This window comes from Hylobates moloch, unplaced genomic scaffold, assembly GCF_009828535.3.
Source record: "Hylobates moloch isolate HMO894 unplaced genomic scaffold, HMol_V3 SCAFFOLD_2, whole genome shotgun sequence".
Classification (NCBI taxonomy): domain Eukaryota; kingdom Metazoa; phylum Chordata; class Mammalia; order Primates; family Hylobatidae; genus Hylobates; species Hylobates moloch.
The window spans coordinates 91,299,253-91,311,156 of NW_026652277.1; the positions used below are offsets into that span (position 1 = coordinate 91,299,253).

General features: G+C 36.7%; 1 protein-coding gene across 1 annotated transcript; it reads left to right on the top strand.

Moving 5' to 3' along the window:
* Nucleotides 1–3,515: 3,515 nt before the first annotated feature.
* Nucleotides 3,516–4,700, top strand: LOC116475451 (HORMA domain-containing protein 1-like). Its single transcript, XM_032754389.1, has one exon. It carries the CDS (start codon nt 3,516–3,518, stop codon nt 4,698–4,700), a length of 1,185 nt encoding a protein of 394 aa, XP_032610280.1.
* Nucleotides 4,701–11,904: the final 7,204 nt, after the last annotated feature.

Here is an 11,904-nt window from a genome sequence, read left to right on the forward strand (position 1 = left end):
TGGACCTCACCTCTCCCCATCCCCCGGCAGCAGAGGCATGGTGCAGAGAGCACTTCTGTGCACTGGCAAGAGGGAGAGTGCAGTAATTGTGAGGCATTGAACTCAGCACTACCTGTTACAGCAGAAAGCAAAACTGGACCAAACTCAGCTGACACTGGCCCACAGAGAGAGCATTAAACCAGCCCTAGCCAGAGGGGAATTGCCAATCCCAGTGGTCCAAACCTGAGTTCCCACAAACCTCACTGCCGTGGCTGAAGGTATTCTGGGGCCCTAAATAAACTTGAAAGGCAATCTAGGCCACAAGAACTGCAACTTCTAGGCAAGTCCTAGTGCTGAACTGAGCCCAGAGCCAGTGGACTGGGGGGACTTACTGAGTTACCAGCAGGGATGGCTAATGGAGTGCTGGCATCACTCCTCCCCTAACCCCAGGATGCACAGCTCACAGCTCCAAAAGAGGCCCCTTCCTTCTGCTTGAGGAGAGGAAAGGTAAAAGTGGGAAGGACTTTGTCTCGCATCTTGGATACCAGCTCTGCTACAGTAGGATAGGGTGCCTGCAAGAGTAGTGAAGCCCCCTTTCCAGGCCCAAGCTCATGGATGACATTTCTACACACAGCCTGGGCCAGAATGGAGCATGTTGCCTTAAAGGGAAGAAACCAGGCATGGCAGGATTCATTACCTGCTAATTGAAGAGGCTTTGGGCCCTGAATAACCAGCAATGATACCCAGGTACTACACTGAGGGCATTGGGTGAAACTCTGAGACTTGCTGGCTTTAGGTGCAACCAACTATGGTTGCTATGGGGCTACACTCTTCTATGTGAGAAAAGTGGAGGGTAAAGTAAAACGGACTTTGTCTTGCACAGCCACATAGGGGTAGAGCACCAAGTGAGCTTTTGAGGTCCCCAATTCGAGGACATGGCTCTTGGATGTCATTTCTGGGTCTGTCTTGGACCAGAAGGAAGCCTCCACTGCTCTGAAGGGTAAGTCCTAGCCCAGACAGCATTTACCACAAGTTGACTGAAGAGTCATGGGACTTAAGAGAACATCAACCACAGTATGGCAGTACACTCCATGGGCCTGTGGTGGCAACGGCCACGAGCAAGGCTCCTCTGCCTTCAGAAAGGAGAGGGAAGAGTGGGAAGGACTTTGTCTTGTGATTTGTGTGCTAGATTAACAGCAGTACAAATAGAGTATCAGGTAGAGTTCTAAGGTTTTTGACACTAGTTCCTGTTTCCCAGACAGCACCTCTGGACCTGCTCAGGGCCTGGGGGAACTCACTGCCCTGAAGAAAAAGACACGGGACTGGCTGGCTTTGCCACCTGCTGATTGTAGAAACCCAGGGTCTTGGGCAAACATAGCCAGTAGCCAGGGAGTGGTTATAGTAGGCCTTGGGTGAGACCCAGTGCCATTCTGGCTTCAGGTCTGACCCACTATAGTCCTAGTGGTGGTGGCCACAGTGGTGTGTGTGTCACTTCACCCCCAGCTTTACGTGGCTCAAAACAGAGACAGAGATCCCATTTGTTTGCCTAGCTAGAGAGACCAGAGAAAAGAAAGAAAGAAAGAGCATTCAAATTAGAATGAAAGAAGTCAAATTATCATTGTTACTCGTTTGCAGGTGATACAATCTTATGTTTGGAAAAATCTAAAGACTCCACCAAAAAACTGTTAGAACTGATCAACAAATTCAGTAAAATTTCCAGGTACAAAATCAACAGACAGAAATCAATAGCATTTCTATATGCGAAGAGTGAACAATCTGAAGAAGAAATTTTAAAAAATCCCATTATAGACATCTTTCACTTCTTTGGTTAATTCCTAGGTATTTAATTTTATGTGTGTAAAAGAGCCACAAATAAGAGGAAAACATCTAATAATCCAATCAAAACACAGGCAAAATATTTGAACAGACATTTCTCAAAAGAAGACGTACAAATGGTAGACAGGCATATGAAGAAGTGTTCAACATCACTGATCCTCAGATATATGCAAACCAAAACTACAATGAGACATTATTTCATACCAGTTAAAATGGCTTATATTCAAAAGACATACAAGGCTGGGCGCAGTGGCTCATGCCATTGATCCCAGCACTTTGGGAGGCCAAGGCAAGTGGATCACTTGAGCTTACAGGTTCAAGACAAGCCTAGGCAGCCCTGCCTCTACAAAAAAAAAAAAAAAAATTCAACAATTTGGCGTGGTGGTGCATGCATATAGTCCCAGCTACTTGGGAGACTGAGGTAGGAGGATGGCTTGAGCCCAAGAAGTGGAGGTTGCAGTGAGCAAAGATTACACCGCTGCATTCCGGCCTGAATGCTAGAGCCAGACCTTGTCTCAAAACAAACACCAAAAGACAGGCAATAACAAATGCTGGTGAGGAAGTGGAGAAAGGGGAACCCTTGTACACTGTTAGTGGGAATCTAAATTAGTACAACCACTATGGAGAACAGTTTGGAAGTTCCTCAGAAATCTAAAAATAGAGCTGCCATTTGATCCAGCAGTCCCACTGCTGGCTATATATCCAAAATAAAGGAAATCAGTATATCAAAGAGATATCTCCATTCCCATTTTTGTTGCAGCACTTTTCATATTAGCCAAGGTATGAAAGCAACCTGTGTCCAACAGATGAATGGAGAAAGAAAACGTGGTACATATACACAATGGAGTACTATTCAACCATAAAGAATGAGATCTTGTCATTTGCAACCACATGAATGGAATGGAGGTCATCATGTTAAGTCAAACAAGCCAGGCACTGAAAGACAAACTTTATACATTCTCACTTATTTGTGGGAATCTACAAATCAAAACAATTGAACTCATGGGGATAGAGAGTAACAGAATACTTATAGGAGACCGGGAAGGGTAGTGGAGGGTGCTGGGGAGGTGAAGATGGTGAATGGATACAAAAAATAGTTGGAAAGAATGAATAAGACCTACTATTTGCTAGCACAACAAGGTGACTATAGTTAATAATAATTTAACTGTACATTTTCAGATAACTAAAAGAGTATAATTGGATTTTTTTGTAACACAAAGGATAAATCCTTAAGAGGACAGCTATCCCATTTTCCGTGATGTGATTATTAAGCATTGTATTCCTGCACCAAAACATCTTAGGTACCCAATTAAATATATATACCTAGTGTATATATATATAGTACCCACAAAAATTAAAAATAAATAATTGAAATATTGGAATTAACCTAAATGTCCATCAGTGGATGAATGGATACAGAAAATGTGGTACAAAGAAAAGATAAATGTTTGAGGTGATGGATATCCCAATTACCCTGATTTGATCATTACACATTGTATACAGGTATCAAAATATTACATGTACCCTCAAAATATATTGAAGCAGCTTCATTATCTGGAGTAACATCAGAGTTTTGTTGTCTCACAACCACGGAGATCAAAGATGTGGACACACTAAGAGTGAGGTTAAGAGTGGGAATTTTCCAGCGCCTGCCCCTCAGACATAGTTTTGAATTAAAGAAAATATTTTATCAGAAGAAGATGGCCACTGCCCAGTTGCAGAGGACTTCCATGACTGCACTGGTATTTCCCAATAAGATATCACCTGAACATCAGTCTTTGGTGTTAGTGAAGAGGCTCCTCGCAGTTTCAGTATCCTGTATCACGTATTTGAGAGGAATATTTCCAGAATGTGCTTATGGAACCAGATATTTAGATGATCTTTGTGTCAAAATACTGAGAGAAGATAAAAATTGCCCAGGATCTACACAGTTAGTGAAATGGATGCTAGGATGTTACGATGCTTTACAGAAAAAATATCTGAGGATGGCTGTTCTAGCTATATACACAAACCCAGAAGATCCTCAGACAATTTCAGAATGTTACCAATTCAAATTCAAATACACCAATAATGGACCACTTAGGGACTTCGTAAGTGGAAACCAAAGCAATGAGTCTAGCGTGTTATGTACTGACACCAAGAAAGCAAGCACTCTCCTCATTCGCAAGATTTATATCCTAATGCAAAATCTGGGGCCTTTACCTAATGATGTTTGTTTGACCATGAAACGTTTTTACTATGATGAAGTTACACCCCCAGATTACCATCCTCCCGGTTTTAAAGATGGTGATTGTGAAGGAGTTATATTTGAAGGGGAACCTATGTATTTAAATGTGGGTGAAGTCTCAACACCTTTTCACACCTTCAAAGTAAAAGTGACCACTGAGAGAGAACGAATGGAAAATATTTATTCAACTATACTATCACCAAAACAAATAAAAATACGACTTCACAAAATCCTGAGGGACAAAGATGTAGAAGATGAACAGGCACATTATACAAGTGATGATTTGGACATTGGAACTAAAATGGAAGAGCAGGAAAAAAAAACCCCTCGATTTTCTGAACTCGGAGAACCAAGTTTAGTTTGTGAGGAAGATGAAATTATGAGGTATAAAGAAAGTCCAGATCTTTCCATTTCTCATTCTCAGGTTGAGCAGTTAGTCAATAAAACATCGGAACTTCATATGTCTGAAAGCAAAACAAGAAGTGGAAAGTCTTTCAGAATAATGGCAAATGGAAATCAACCAGTAACATCTTCCAAAGAAAATCGGAAGAGAAGTCAACATGAATCTGGGAGAATAGTGCTCCATCACTCTGATTCTTCTAGTCAAGAGTCAGTACCAAAAAGGAGAAAGTTTAGTGAACCAAAGGAACATATATAAAAATTATTTTTCTTCTGTATGTTTGCAAAGTTTTTCTCAATATTTAAACTGAAGGACACTATATTTCCCTAACTCTGAACGTGTATATGTAGTTTAAAGCAGTTTGTACACTAAAATTAAGTTCTTGTCTGACTATCATACTGTGGTCCTTAATCTTGAAATATATCCGACAGAACTTTTGAATAAAAGCAAAAGTACAAATGTTTTTTTAAAAAAAGAGTGGGAATTTAATAGGTGAAAAAAAGAGAATATCTTTCTGCGACAGAGAGGGGTCCCAGAAAAATGGGTTGCAGATCTGTGATGAAATGCAGGTGTTTTTATAGATGAACTAGTCGGGAGGCGGTGTCTGATTTACATAGGGCATGAAAAACATAGGACCTGGTGTGCCATCTACATAGGCCGTGAATCTCTGGCAGCCCCACCCCAATCTTTTATTATGCAGATGAGTTCTCTGACTGAGCTTGTCCATGTTACCCATTTCTTTCTTACTGTGTATGCGCTAAAAAAGTGGGGAGGTGGAACCCCCATAGTGGACGTGGCTGGCCCCCAGGTAGCCCATTTCTTTTTGTGCAGCTGCTAGCATCCCTCCATGCAAGCTTCCAGCCTCCTTATCTATGTTTGCAGCTTGATCTTTCAGGCTGCTTTTTGTTAGGAGAAAAAAAAAAAAAAGGCCATGGCTCACGCTTGTAATCCCAGCACTTTGGGAGGCCGAGGCAGGCGGATCATCTGAGGTCAGGAGTTTGAGACCAGCCTGACCAACATGGAGAAACCCCGTCTCTACTAAAAATACAAAATTAGCTGGATGTGGTGGCGCATGCCTGTATTCCCAGCTACTCAGGAGGCTGAGACAGAAGAATCGCTTGAACCTGAGAGGCAAAGCTTGCGGTGAGCCGAGATTGCTCCCCATTGCACTCCAGCCTGGGCAACAAGAGCAAAACTCCATCTCAAAAAAAAAAAAAAAAAATTGAGCCACTTTTTGTTAGAAGGGAAGTTCTGCTGCGGACTCTTTTACCTTCACTATCTGCCTAAATAATTTTTCTATCTCTTGTATCAATATCATTTAAAAATTTAATGACAAGGAAAATGTGGTACATATAAATAGTGGAATTTATTCAGCCTCAAAAATAATTACAATGAAATCCTGTCATTGCAGCAACATAAATAGTAGAGTAGAATAAGAAACACTGCTAAATGGGTATAAAAATACAGTTAAAGATAGAAGAAATAAGATCTAGTGTTCGAAAGTACAGTAGGATGATTACAGTTAACAATAATTTGTCATATAGTTGAAAACTACTGATAGAGAGGAATTGGAATGTTCCCAACATAAAGAAAGGGTCAATTTTGGGGGTTATGGATGTCCCAGTTGCCTTGGTGATTACACATTTTATACATGTATCAAAATATCACATGTACCCTAAAATTATATACTTCTATTATGTATTGGGAAAAAAATTACCAGAGAAAAAGGAACTATATTTTGATTGACAATTGATTTCTCAGCAACAATAATGGAAGCCAGGAAACAGTGGAGTATTTTCGATGTGATGAGAGAAAATGCCTGTCAGTGTAGTTTTATATACTTAGCAAAAATAATTCTGAAGAATAAAAAATAGTGTTATTGTCAGGTGAGGAAAAGGTGAGAAATTTCACAACCAAAAGACACTCTCTTAAAAAATTCAAAAGATATACTCAAGGAAAATAAAATCAATTCCACATGGAAAATACAAAAAGGATTAAAGGACAAAGAAAGTGGTAAATATATGGGTAAATATAAACAACATTGAGTGCCTAAAACAATACTTTTTGGGGGGTTTAAAATAAGGTAACCTATGATATTCAATAATTACATGTAGGTTAGGAAGGAGTGATCAGGCTTAAAATTTAATAAAATCATTATTTAAAGGAGTACGTTCAGATTTTTATAAGTTAAGTATACAGGCTGAAAATGTTAAGGTAACCAATAAAACATAGAAATAGAATATGTAACTTTCAAATCTGTGGAGGAAAACATGAGTGAGGAAAATATCTATTCAATATTTAAGAAGACAACCCAAAACAACAAATTAGAAAAAGAAACAGATAAAGAGGGACAAATAGCACAAATATAGGATAGTAGAAATAAATCGAAATAAATACCCCTTTCTTCTCAACTCTCAACGTTTAGATATTTGCAGTAATGACTTGCAAATGTTTTATTAAAAATTTACTATTAGGTTGATGCAAAAGTAATTTCAGTTTCTGCCATTACTTTCAGTAGCAAAAACCACAATTAATTTTGTAGTGATCTAATATCTGAAACGAAAACTATAATATATACATGAATGCATTGGCAAAATGTCAAGTTGTGTGTATGTTCAGGAAGGAAGTTTTACAGTTCTTGCTGAATATCTCAGCTCTTATACGGAAAACGTCTTGTTTCTAACTAATGTGATTTTCCTTGGGTTTAGCTTCTTTGTGTCTGTCAGTTATCTGAAGGCACTTAACACCTAGATCCAATTTAAATAGTGTCCCTACCATATTAAACATATGATTTCTTTGTTTGGTTACATAACAATACACATTTATTATTGAGCATAGAAAGTCAAGGAAATTTGCATCCATTACAAAATACACTAGACACAACAGAGTCAATATACAGCCCATTAAGCAAAGCCATTAAGTCATTTCAAAAGTTGTGATTTAATTGCTTTACATAATGCAGAAGTCTTTGGTAGCTTGTTATATGAATGTAAGAATGTTTTATTGATATTTGGGGAAATTAATCTGCATTTTTGTATTGTTATTATTACATATCCTAATTTTACACTGCAGGAATATAAAATATAATTAATGATCCAGTTAAAATGATCCAGTAAAAGACAAGAATTTTCAGTCTTGATTAAAAAATGAAAGACCTACCTAAACCTTCAGGAAACAATTTGAACATGGACGACTGGAGCAAAGCTGGGAAAATGTTGGTCAAAAAATAAATGGCTTATTTTGAGAAGTGTCTGTTTCATGTCCTTTGCCTATTTTTAAATTTTTTTTTGGTTGTTGATTTGTTTAAATTCATTTTAGATTCTGGATATTAGACCTTTATTGAATGCATAGTTTGCAAATATATTTAGTGTACTCTGTTGATAGTTTCTTTTGCTGTGAAGAAGCTCTTTAGTTTAATTAGGTTCTACTTCTCAATTTTTGCTTTTGCTGTAATTGCTTTTGGAGACTTAGGCAAAAATTCTTTGCCAAGGTCAATGTCAACTTATGTGCCCATCAATAATGAATTAGATTTTTTTAATGTGGTACTTATACACTAGGGAGTACTATGCAGCCATAAAAAGGAATAAAGTCATGTCCTTTGCAGCAACATGGAATAGCCATAATCCTAAGTGAATTAACTCAGGAGCAGAAAATCAAATGCTACATATTCTCACTTATAAGTGGGAGCTGAACACTGAGCACACATGGACATAAACTTGGGAACAATAGACACCTGGGTCTACTAGAGGGAAGAGGATGAAAGGGGCATGGGTTTAAAAGCTACCTATTGGGTGTCATGCTCACTACCTGGGTGATGGGATCTGTACCCCAAACCTCAGCATCATGCAGTATACCAATGTAACAAACCTGCACATGTACCTTGTATATCTAAAATATAAGTTGAGTCCAGGAGTTGTGGCTCACACCTGTAATCCCAATGCAGGCAGATTACTTGAGGCTAAAAGTTCAAGGCCAGCCTGGCCAACATGGCAAAACCCTGGCTCTACTAAAAATACAAAAATTAGCCAGGCATGATGGTGCGTGCCTGTAATTCAGCTACACGGGAGGCTGAGGCATGAGAATTACTTGAACCAAGGAGGTGGAGGTTGCAGTGAGCCAAGATCGCACCACTGCACCACAGCCTGGGCGACAGAGTGAGACGAGACCCTGTCTCAAAAGAGTTAAAAAAAATCGAAATAAGAAAAAGAATGGTATAACCATATAATTATGTAAATACAGACAAAATATATTTTAGGGCCAAAAACATTTATAGAGATGAAAGAGTAATTGCAAAGTGGAGAAAAGATTCAATTTACTGGTGAGACTAAAGATTTCTGATTTGTATACATCTACTTAAAAACACAGTTTTTTATGTATGTGTGCATGTATGAAATGGAAAGGATGAAAAGGCAAATACACGATAAGACTGGGAGATTTTAACACATTTGTCTAGTAATTGCAAGATTAGACATGTAAAGTCAGTGAGAGCACAGAATATTCGAATAACACAATTAACAATTTAACCTAATGAATCAACTGCAAAATGCCCCTTCCATTCAAGGACACTTAGAACTTTAACAAAATTAACCACATATTGTGCCATAAAACAGGGTTCGCCAGACCTCAAATGACTGGAGTCAGGCAGAAGAAATTCCATGACCACAGTATAATTAAGTCAGAAGTAATAAACAAAAAGATTAGGGAAAATTCACACTTTTAAAGTTAAATATTTCTAAAAAAAACACATAGGTCAAGGAAGAAATTATAACAAAACTTGTAAGCACTGGAAACTGAATGATAATACAAATGCTGCATATCAAACTTATGTGATAACACTAAAGCGGTTATTAGAAAGAAACAGAGAGTTTCAAATTATTACATTGGAAAATTTTAAAAGCCTCATAATGAATGAGTTTAAGAAATTACTAACAGAAAAAAACCCTGAATTCATCCCCCAAAATAGAAAATGAAGGGAAAATAGACATATAAAATAGAAAAATCAAATGAAAGAAAATAGAAAAATGGAAGATAGAAAATCAAATGAAAAGAAAACAGAATGAATAACACCAACAATTATTGGAAATGAATGTCAAAATTCACAAACAGTTAGACTGTGCAAAGGAGAAAAGAGTGAAAAATACTATTACCAGTGGAGGGGTGGGGAACATAACTAGGCAGTCTGTGTAATTTAAGTTATTGTTCAAATATTACACCAATACGTTTAAAGTGTTAGGTACAAAAGACAAATTTTTATAATAATATAAATCAAACTAACTTAAGTAGAAATGGGTATGGGGGGTAAGTCCAAATTGAGTTGTCACTATTAAAAAAATAAAATCAGTAGTTGAAAGTCTTCCTTCTCATATACTGTTCCAAAAAAGCTTCTACTATTTTATTCATAAAGTCCAGCAAACATTCAATAGATGAATTAATTCCAATCCTACCCAAACTATCCTCAACTATAAAAATAGAGGAAATACCCGCAAACTAACACAGGAACAGAAAACCATACACCTCATGTTCTCACTCATAAGTGGGAGTTGAAAAATGGGAACAAATGGACACAGAGAGGGGAACAACCCACATTGTTGTAGTGTGGGGTGAGGGGAGGGAACTTAGAGGATGGGTCAATAGGTGCAGCTAACCACCATGGCATATGTACACCTATGTAACAAATCTCCATGTTCTGCACATATATCCCATATTTTTTTAAGAAGAAATAAAGAAAAAAAAAGAAATCTCGAGAAACTCGTTTTTGAAGCCCCTTTAATATTGTGATGGTTAAAAAAAAATAGAAGAAATAATAATGACCTACTCCTAGCTCATCTTACGAGGCTTTCATTACCTTGGTTCTGAAACTTATGAGGACAATATATAACAAAAATTACTGTCCAAACTAACTTGTGAACATACATGTTAACATCTTAAAGAAAAGATCAGCATTGTTTAAAAGTAATAAACATTCTGGCAAATGTGTGTTCATTTGGGAATATAAGGTCGTTTAACAGAAAATAAGTTTCAGCAATATACCACATTAACAAATTTAGGAGAAATGTATAATTATCTAAATGGGTACAGATAAATAATTTGATAAAATTAAACCTTTGTATATGTTAAAGCTCTTATCAAACCAAGATTTGAAAGTAAAAAACATCCCTATTTAAAGATGTTCAAAACCCCGGAGACTACCTAATGATAAAACTTGGAAAACATTCCTTTTAAGATAAGACAAAAACAGCGGTTCCTGATGCCACCACTTCTAGTCGGGCATTTGTCAGGGCAGCAAGGGAAGATAAAAGATCTACGAAATTTAGGGGGGAAAAATAAAACTCTTATTTTTCATAGATGATATGATTTTTTAAAATCTGGAAACCTCTAAAGAATAATTGAGTACATTTATCAAAACTGCTGGACACACGAATTAATAAAAACAAACTTTAGCCATACTTCTATATATTAGCAATAAAGAGAAAATGGAATCAAACAAATATAACCTTTCACATAACATTAAAAAATTAAGAATCAATTACCAAAAATATGCAAGACATTAATGAGAAAAAATATCAAACTTAACAGAAAAGTATTAGGTAAACCAAGACCTAAATAAGTGGAGAGACACACCATGTTTATGATTGAAAGATACGGTATTATAAAGATATCAGTTGTCTTTTCCATTTATCTATGAATTCAGTGCAATTCTAGTAAAAGTTCTGACAAATTTTCTTTTTTGTTTGCTTGTCTTTTATTTTATGATGAACTTAACAAACTGATTCTAAAATTTATACTGAAGAGCAAAGAGCCCTAATTAGCCCAGAAACCCCTGAAAAGAATAAAGGTGTCTTATTCAGATAAATTGTAAGGGATAATTATAACACTATAGTAACTAAGCCAGTCAACAAAATAGAAGAGTGCCCTGAAACAGAATAAAACATATATAAACTCACTTGATGATGAGCTGACATTTTATATTAATAACGATTAAGGGACTAAAACAGAAAAGGTATTGGAACAACTATGGAGAAAAATAAAATTGGACCTAAACCCAAACATAAAAATAATTTTCAACTGCTGTAATGATGGAGAATATCATTATGCCTACAGCACAGAGAAGGCTTTTAAAGGAAGATCCCCCCAAAACATATCAATGAGCACATTAAAATAAAGAACTTCTGCTCAAAATATTCATAAAGTAAATAAAAAGTCAAACTAAATTTAGAAGATATTTGGAATGCATATAACCGACAAAGCATTAGAGTCTAGAATATATAAAGAAACCACAAAATTACAAGTAAAAGAAACAATCCAATAGAATGGGCCAAAAAGAATAAAAGGAAAACAAAATCTGGAGTCATTTCACTTGAAACAGAAAATATATAAAATATTCAATATCGTTAAGATTAAGGGGGATGGAAATTAAGACTACAAAGAGAAGCTAACTCATATTTGCCACACTGGCAAAAAT

Bases quoted from the DNA above. Each gene is read 5' to 3' on its own strand.
- LOC116475451 (XM_032754389.1), top strand. From the start codon at position 3,516: ATGGCCACTGCCCAGTTGCAGAGGACTTCCATGACTGCACTGGTATTT.